General features: G+C 33.9%; 1 protein-coding gene across 2 annotated transcripts in view; it reads right to left on the bottom strand.

Moving 5' to 3' along the window:
* Positions 1–3,558: 3,558 nt before the first annotated feature.
* Atg14 (autophagy related protein 14) overlaps positions 3,559–10,000 on the bottom strand; it is a 57,253-nt gene continuing 50,811 nt past the window's right edge. The window contains exons 3-10 of one of the 2 annotated variants that reach the window (XM_070145554.1): positions 8,256–8,334; positions 7,479–7,594; positions 6,749–6,870; positions 6,205–6,377; positions 5,916–6,069; positions 5,559–5,735; positions 5,231–5,360; positions 3,559–3,908 (exon numbers count right to left, since the gene is read on the bottom strand). In XM_070145554.1, the coding sequence (XP_070001655.1) occupies positions 3,699–3,908; positions 5,231–5,360; positions 5,559–5,735; positions 5,916–6,069; positions 6,205–6,377; positions 6,749–6,870; positions 7,479–7,594; positions 8,256–8,334 (1,161 nt within the window). In that variant the 3' untranslated portion in view covers positions 3,559–3,698. Of the gene's footprint in view, positions 3,909–5,230; positions 5,361–5,558; positions 5,736–5,915; positions 6,070–6,204; positions 6,378–6,748; positions 6,871–7,478; positions 7,595–8,255; positions 8,338–10,000 lie in introns of both variants that reach the window. The other variant, XM_070145553.1, reaches the window with a different exon arrangement.

The raw sequence follows: 10,000 nt of genomic DNA, 5'->3' as shown, positions 1-10,000 counted from the left end.
ATAAAGTATGTATGAATATATATATATATATATATATATATATATATATATATATATATATATATATATATATATACATAAATCATACACATTATATAGACAGATAGATAAATAGACTGATATATACATATATATAGATATACAGACATATCTATCTATATATCTATATCTATCCACTTATCTATATCTACACAGAGATACACAGACAGATATGTGTGCATGTGTATTTATCTATTTATCTATTTACTAAGAGTAAGTTTTCTTTATTTATCTGCAGTTTTTATCTTTTCTTTATCTATTTACTGAGACTTTACATAATTTTCTGTTCTTTCTTACCTGCAGTTTATAATAATACCATCAAGTGTAGCAACACAAAGCAATGAAATAATAACTCTTTTCAAGCTGATAAAATCAGCATTGTGGCCATAATTTATTCAGGTACTTCATAGGGTTCATTGCAATATGCAAGTCTGGTATTACTCAACTTATAATAATGTGCAACTTTTAAGTAATTCTATACAGGGGGGAAAGTAACCATTTGCTCTTAGTTAAAAAAAGAGAGAAAAAAATCTCAATAAATCTCATGTACATCAAACTGAGCAGTAACAAGTTGTTACACCCAGGAGATGATTGAAAACTCTAGAGAGTAGCTTTAAAAAGTGTTTTGATAATGATGCAAAAATAAGAAATAAAAATCTACAGCTGTGATATCATGAAAACCACACTCAAAACAAAAAACTTTTTTTCCTGAAAGTATACCACTAATTACATGGTAAGCAAGATACATTTCCCTTATTCATAAAATCAGTAAATCAATAGTTTTCATACAAACAAAATATTTGATTAAAAAAAAAATTGCCGACTCTAAATTATCAATCAATGTTCACAAATCATGTTATTTTACTTATCATCCCCTAAATTCTGAAATACTGTTGACAATAACACCTCAAAGTAAAGAATTGCCAAGGTAAATTTGTAGTTTCAGAAGTATTATTTTGTATATCCCTAATATGTCACTTGGTTAGTCCACCGTGCATCCCACATGTCTGGAAAAATATATTCTCCTACCTCAGCTTCTACTCTTCTTTAGATTGGGTGGATGGGTCTGACTAGGACAGAGGATAGGGCATGATTTTCAACACCAGAAAACATTTCTCAAACTGGATATAAGTTATGCGATGCTGGTGTAAGGTGGGTGGATGTGGGTTGGAATGGGAGGTCAAAGACTAAGGAGACATAATTTCCTTCATCTTAATATTGATAATGCCAAATACATACCAAAAGTGAAACAACAAAGTTCAAGAAAGAAAACAAAAGTGTGGGGTGGGCTAGAAAGGGCAGCTCTGAGATGTGCGATGCTAGATTAGGTTTGGTACCTCTTGTAATGAGATTACAGAAGGCTTTAAGACGAAAAAACAATTATTATATAGAAAAGAGGGGATAAAATGATCTAAGTAAATGTATGGTAGGGGCAAATGGTCACTATGGCCTCCCTGATGCTTTCTTTTGTCAGATCTCCACTGGATAGGAGGAGGCCAAAACTACAGTCTGCAAAGTTTTGTCTAGGCCACATTTTAATTTAGTGAAGACTGATGTCACTAGGAATTTTAAGGTTAATTTATAATGAGGATATCAAATGAGTAAATATGCTAGCAGTAGCACATTATAAAAAGTTTCACACAGACAGGAGCAGACATACTAATAGGAATAGCATGGAAGTGTTGTTGGAATCAATTGTTCTTGATAGGGGGATACTTTCATTTACGCATTTTTAAAACTATTAATCTAAATAACTTGGGAACTGATAAGTTGTCCAACTGTACTATGTGACTAGCATGTTATGCTAAGAGTTTGATGATGTCATTAAAACATCCATGCTGGCAGATTGTCCATACTGTGCAGGACTGTATGAGAGGTGTCGAGTTTCCTTCAAAATTACTTAATAACTATGTTACAATATGAAAAGAACCTATTCAACAAAGGCATCTGATGCTTTAGATACATTAATTATGGTTAATTTCTTTAGTATAGAGAAGTGTACATAACATGATAATTTCCTCATTATCAAGGAAAACTATACCTCAAAAGATTATTTTGTGCCTACTTGAAATTATTGTAAATTATTTAATAATCATTCAATACATAATAAAATTACAATTTGCCCTATTTAAATATTTACTTAAGTTTATAGATAAACAGAATATATAGGTCACATCCAGTGATATGTTCCCCAGAAAAAGAAGTTATACACTAAGAAAACCTAAAATTGTTGCAGCCTTTCATGCATGACACATGATTAAATATATTTCAAAGTAAATGAGGTTATTCAGGAGCACTTGTAAAAACTCAAAGTTAGTTTCCATATTTTTCAGCTTAAATATGCACTGGTGTGTAGGATGCACCTTCAATTTAAAATGAAATATACTGTCCCCTTTGGAGACTACCAATCATTGCAGATAATATCTCGTACTCACCAATCCTTAAATTTCCCATTATTTGTACAATTTAGGATATTTCATTGGTGATATTATGAACTGTACAATTATTCAAAATGGACAGATAACCTTTCTGCAAGAATGCTAACTAATCCCAATGTCTGAGCTCTATGTTGTGTTTTCATTGTCCTCTTTATCACATTACATTATTAATGTACAATACTATACACATTCAAATTATGTAAAGGTGCAATTATAATGGTAAGCTTCTGGTTGAATGTAATAAGCTGTTAAAAATGGAACTGCATAGCAACTGGACATGACATACTTCGTGTTTAAATGCAAATGCATGTCTCAAGACTTTATGTGATGTATATGCCCTGTTTTCTGGTTAGTACATGCCATTCTTTAATAGAAAAAGTGACTATTTGTGCTGATTGCCAGTTACAATATTGCATGATATTTATTTTTGTAAGATATGGAAATGAAAGACATTAATGGGAAAGATAAAAAGTTTTATGATAATATATGTAAATAAGTTTGGCTTACATGTCTAATTCATTGAAAAAGTGGATCTATCTCTTGTAAAATTGTACGAAATTCTATAGGGATATTTAAAAAAGGTTTCTTTCTTGTATTCTGAGATAATGGTGCCAAATGCAAGCAAGTTGTTAAAAGTACTACTATAATGAAATACATTGCAGCAAGAAAACACTTATGAGCAATGAGAATGCTTTATGTCTGTACAACTCAACATGAAGAAAAAATATAAAATAAGGAAAATTGTTGAAAATTGTAAAAGAATCATTTTTGTATTAGAATTTCTCTGGAAAAAAAAAGTCAAATATAGATAAAGGTATTTCAAATCCTCAGTTTTCTAAAGCACAAAATTAGTAACCTTTTTGTATTTTGTGTGGATAAATTTCAACCAATTTTCATTTCCAAGAATATCTCTTGTGTATAAAATTAATGATACATTTCCAGGCTTCAGAAATTGTGATTAACAGAATTACTTTATTGCTTGCATCTCTTTGTTCACAAAGCCTGTCTTTCTTTACTGTAAATCACATGTAAAAGTGATGTTTTCTTATAACATTCACATATCTGAATGAGGTAGAGATTTGGTAATGCCAACCTGTCAAGGCCATGACACCACAGTAACAGTAACTTCTTGGCCCAATTCATTTACCTTATCCATATGACCTCATTGTGAATATCCACCACAAGTCTCATTACAACTGCTACTTTAGCCCAATGCCTTGCTCACTTGTTCTGAGCACCACCAAAACCTCTGAACAGAGAGATAACTGAAGCAGCTGCTGAGGAAACAATGCCACCAGCTCCAGTACCCATACCCATACCAGGCCCTGCATGACCCATTGTTGCCTGGGAGTACACGGCTGTAGAATTAAATGTCGAGAAAGTCTGGTGGGTTGGCACTAAGGGTGGTTCCAATAAAGGCAGGTTTGGTACCTGTAATATGAGAAAAAAGTAAATAAATAAAATTGAAAACACTCCTCTTCCTATATAATTTGTCAATACAGAATGTACATTATAAGAGATTTGAATTTGTTTCTCTTTGTTTCTCTGTCTTTCTGTTTCCTTATCTGCCTGCCTGTCTACCAACTAAATTGAAAAAAATACTTATCTACCTTAAATATCATTATAATCCTTAGCTTTCACTGAAATGTTGTCTATTGTATGGAGCATTTTTGTTAATATTAATACTTTAGTATTAATATTTGTATGTTTATCATATTCTTGTCATTGCATTACCTATTCAAAATGGACTGGGTACCTTGTGTTCAGGTTTACAACCTTTTTTGAAACAAGCATTATAATGTTCAAAATCAAATGAAACACAGCATGTACATTTTTCATTTTAACATCCACTTTTTCACTGTGTTACAGATTTTAAAATTATCAACTTTTTCTTTCATTGCTCTTCATAAATAGTCAGCTATTGCATCTGTAAAAATGTAGAATAACCAAAATTACATGGTCTTCCTAAAGAACCTGAAGAGAAACAAGGATATTAACTCACACAGCTCAGGCCATAAATACTGACTGAACAAATGCAATTACTCTTAATGGAGAAAGAAAGAAAGAAAGAAAAAAAAAAAAAAAAAAAAAAAAAAAAATATATATATATATATATATATATATATATATATATATTTTATGTATATATATATTTTATATATATATATTTTATATATATATATATTTTATATATATATATATATTTTATATATATATATTTTATATATATATATATATATATATATTTATATATATATATATATATATATATGTATATATATATGTATATATATATATATATATATATATATATATATATATATATATATATATATATATATATATATATATATATATATATATATATATATATATATATATGTATATATATATATATATATATATATATATCATATTTGTATATATATATGTATATATATGTATATATATATATATATATATATATATATATATATATATATATATATATATATATATATTTCATATATATATATATATATATATATGTATATATATTTTTTATATTTTATATATATCTATATATATTTTATAAATTTAATATATATATATATATTATATCATTTTATATATATATATATATATATATATATATATATATATATATATATATATATATATATATATATATATATATATATATGTTAACCCATGTGGAATGTTCATGTTTCAGCTTCTGTCGAGTCACAATTCTAAACTGGCTAAATACTTACAGTTTCCCACTCAGCAGAGAGTGTGTCCGTATCTTCTTCTTCCTCAGAATCTGAACCCTCAGCATTGTCATCTTCCATGCCATCCTCCATGCTCTCCAACAAGGACTCTGCAATCTCAAAGCTTCCTTGCCTGAAATATGCAGTGCCATGATGATAAGCAATTACATTATCTAACATTTCGGCTATTGTTTATATCCCCAATCTAGTTCATGAAATCCAAAACCCAATAATCTCTCCAACAGATATCTCTTCCTTTCTTTAAAAAGAGATGGCAGGCAATTATCTACTTTCATTTCATTCTGGAAAATAGTCATAAAATATCACTTACCTGCCAAGATCTGCTATCTGCGTATCAAGAAGGGCTAACAGGTTAGGCATACTGTGTGTAGGTCGCAGCAATTTAGCCGGCACATTTTGAGACAAACACAGATATATTATGTTTGTATTAAGTCTTGCAACACGTCTTGCAAACTGCTGTTCACCCAGCTCATTTCTGCAGAATTCACTGACAAAAGAAGAGAAACATCATTTTGAATTTTTGATTTCTACTTCACTGACTCATAAAAACATCTGTAACACAAAATTATTCCCAATTTTTTTTTCTGAAAAACTAACTTCACAGTCTCTTCTACACCTATATGTCAATAAAAAAATAACCTTTAACAACCAACAACCTGGTTGTTACCTGTAGCAGAGCTTCTTTGGTAAAGTAACATCCAGATAAAATGCAAGTGTGTTGACAAGCTGTGTAAGATACGTGAGGCCAGCACAAATACTGTAGCCTCCAGATCTCTCTTCTCCATCACTCTCCTCACACTCACCTCCACTTGCACCCACAGCTATAAAAAAGTGAGAAAAAAATATAGAATGCAATACTAATCAAAGTTAATAATTATAGATATAATGATCTAAATGACATAGTATAATTATGCTCACTAGGACTAATGCAAACTTAGAATCAAATTCTGACATACACAAAAGATTATAGGCAGAGTAGTCTCCAGATCCTGGTAACATCGGGTGAACAATGCGATACTGTGTCTCATGGGAAGTATCGGTATATACCCAGCGACCTCTTACATATGTAGTTTGTGATGCCTCTGCAATTGCTGATACCGTATCAAGGTGCTCTGGATCAGTATCCACGCTACAAAAAAGTTAGTATTTAAAAATAATACTTAAAGCAGTAGAAGTTTGGGTTCTGTTAAAATCTGTTTCAGTTACATTATCCTTATCAAGTACAATACATAAGTATATCAATGTTGTATATGTTTTGTCTTTCTGGCTTTTAAATTTGATATCTGATACAACTTGTCTGACATATACATCATATAATTCCAAGAAATCACATCTAATGTACACACGTGAATTTTTTTTTATTACAAATCTCAAGCAATATCATGATTAGTCCTAAATTTTAAGTTGATGTCACAGCTTAAGCCAAATTCTTGATTATAAAAAAAAGGTTCCTATAACTCCATATGAGAAATGAATAAAATTTTCAACTTTTGACAATACCTTCTAGCTGGTTGGACTTCTGTAATTGGAAATATGTATCGCGTTAGCTGTCTTATATTGCCACGAACAACACCCTTCAGCTGAGCCTCACTAATAGCGAGTTGTTCTCTCTTGTCACGAATCTGTAATGTATGTCATGTCTAGAAATAACAAGTAACAAAAAAATATATATGGAAATATTTCTTTTTAAATTGACTGAAATGTAATAATGATAGTTTCTTATCTACATGAACAATTTCTATGGACAGAGTTCCAGTATATGTTATTTCATCAACTTCCATATATTCAGTAAGCTAATATTCAGTTTGATTTTCATTTAAAAATGAGGTAGTGGGTTGAGGTGGGTTTGACTGAGTTGGGATGGGTTGGACTGTTTTCAATTGACTTGGATTGAGTTGGTTGGGTTGGGCTGGGCTGGGTTGGGTTGGGTCGGGTTGGGTTGGGTCGGGTCGGGTCGGGTCGGGTCGGGTCGGGTCGGGTCGGGTCGGGTCGGGTCGGGTCGGGTCGGGTCGGGTTGGGTTGGGTTACGTTGGGTTGGGTAAGCTTTGCTAAACCTGGCACAGATGTAAGTTTGTTGTCACATTACTGCATATCTTAAACCTACCATATGTGCTGCAACCTTAAAATCTGCACTAATGCTCTAGCACACCCCAAGCCACTGCAACAGAATTTGTGCTTCTGCTACGATACCTTGAATGTAGCCACAACCAAATGAAAACAAACAATATACCTTCTCTTGGTATTGGTGAAGGATTTTCCTCATCTTCGACAGTCTCTGCTGGAAGAGAGGGAGCTGCTGCCGCCGCATAGCATTAGTGTTGGACAGCTCAGCACTCTGGGTTTTCACTGGAATTCCAAATTTACATTTACAAAGCTGTCTGTTGCAATATAAAGAAAAGAAAAGAAAAGAAAAGGCTGTTGGGTATGACAAGCAAAGGACCATGGACAATGAACTCAGTCACAGCAATTACTGGGAATTCCTCTGCTCTAAATTAGTAACGAAACAAATGTAAACAAAATCAGTTCTACATAAAATTCATCATCATCACAGTAATAATGATAAAAACAATAATAATAAAATAATAATGATAACTACTAATAATAAGATGAACAACAATAATGGTAACAGTAACAATAATAACAACAACAACAACAACAACAACAAAAATAATAATAACAAAATTAATAGAAATAGTAAGGATAATAATAATAATAATAATAATAATAATAATAATAATAATAATAATAATAATAGTAATAGTAAGGATAATAATAATAATAACAATAATAATAATAATAATAATAATAATAATAATAATAATAATAATAATAATAATAATAGCAGCAACAACAGTAACAAGAGTAATAACAATATTAACAACAGTAACAATAATCATAACATTAATAATCATAACCATAATGATGATGATAATAATAAGGATTCTGAAAATAAAATTAATAAAAAAATAACAACAACAATTACAACAACAACAACAACATCATCTACCTTGTGAGATATCCTCTTTGGTACTGTCTATGACCAGTTTCAGCAGCGATACCCTCTCTTGCACTTCCTTGATTCGCTCCTTCTGTAATGAAAGAACAGCATAAGCCAAAAGCTACATTGACAGTTTGTATGAGGAGAAAGAAGGGAGAGGAGGGAGAGAAAGAAGAGGAAGGAGGAAGGAAGGAGGGGAGAGGGGGGGGAGGCAGGAGGAGGAGGAGAAAAGGGGGAGTAGGGGGAAGGGGGAAGGAGCAGGAAGGAGGAGGAGTAGGAGGAGGAGGAGGGAAAGACGGAGGAGGAAGAGGAGGAAAGGGAAGGGGGAGGGGGAGGAGGAGGAGGAGGAGGAGGAGGAGGAGGAGGAGGAGGAGGAGGAAGGGGAGGTAAAGGAGGGAGGAATGGAGGAGGAAGAGGTGAGGAGGCAGAAGATAAGGAGGAGGAATAAAAGGAAGAAGAGGAAGAAGAAGAAGGATAACAAGAAGAGGAAGAAAAAGGAGAGGAAAAAGTAGATGAAGAAGAAATATATGTAGATGTAAAGAAGCAAAAGAAGAAAGAGGAAGAAAAAAAAGGAGAAGAATGAAATGAAAACAAGAGCAGCATAAAGAAAAAATGAATAGGAGAAAAATTAAAACTATGAAAAACAAGAAAAAAAGAAAAGTGAAAAGACAAAGCAGAAAAACAAAAACTTAAACAAAATAAAATAAAATAAATAAATAGAATGAAAATGAAATGAAAAAGAAATGTTAAATACATATTAAAAAGAATGGAAAAAAGAAGATAAAGAAGAAGAAGAAGAGAAAAAGAAAAGAAAGAGAAAAGTAAGAGAAGAGAAGAAGAAAAAAAGAGAAAAAGAAGAAGAAAGATGAAGGGGAACCACACTATGCCATCACTGTTGCTAAGTGTGGAGGAAGAAATGGTACGCACACAGGAGGAGGGAGGAGGGAGGAGGGAGGAGGGAGGAGGGCGGAGGGGCTGGTGACAGTAGGGAAGCGTTAAGGAAAAGGGGGAGGGGCGGAGGGAAAAGGGGGAGGGGCGGAGGGAAAAGGGGGAGGGGCGGAGGGAAAAGGGGGAGAGGCGGAGGGAAAAGGGGGAGGGGCGGAGGGAAAAGGGGGAGGGGCGGAGGGAAAGGGGAAGGGGGAGCGGCGGAGGGAAACGGAAAGGGGGAGGGGCGGAGGGAAAAGGGAAGCGGGAGGGACGGAGGGGTATGGTGGGGGTGAGGGAAAGGGAAAGGGAGAAAGAGCGAGAGCGAGCGAGCGAGATGGGGGGAGAGAGAGAGAGAGAGAGAGAGAGAGAGAGAGAGAGAGAGAGAGAGAGAGAGAGGAGAGAGAGAGAGAGAGAGAGAGAGAGAGAGAGAGAGAGAGAGAGAGAGGGGGGGGGAGAGGGAGAGAGGGAAGAGGGAGAGAGGAGAGAGAGAGAGGGAGGGAGGGAGGGAGGGAGAGAGAGAGAGAGAGAGAGAGAGAGAGAGAGAGAGAGAGAGGGAGGGAGGGAGGGAGGGAGGGAGGGAGGGAGGAGGGAGAGAGAGAGAGAGAGAGAGAGAGAGAGAGAGAGAGAGAGAGAGAGAGAGAGAGAGAGAGAGAGAGAGAGAGAGAGAGAGAGAGAGAGAGAGAGAGAGAGAGAGAGAGAGGGAGAGAGAGGGAGAGAGAGGGAGAGAGAGAGAGAGAGAGAGAGAGAGAGAGAGAGAGAGAGAGAGAGAGAGAGAGAGAGAGAGAGAGAGAGAGAGAGAGAGAGAGAGAGAGAGAGAGAGAGAGAGA

This window comes from Penaeus vannamei, chromosome 34 (genome assembly GCF_042767895.1).
Source record: "Penaeus vannamei isolate JL-2024 chromosome 34, ASM4276789v1, whole genome shotgun sequence".
NCBI lineage: Eukaryota > Metazoa > Arthropoda > Malacostraca > Decapoda > Penaeidae > Penaeus > Penaeus vannamei.
The sequence above is the reverse complement of the archived record's forward strand: the minus strand, read 5'-3'. Positions and strand labels throughout refer to the sequence as shown.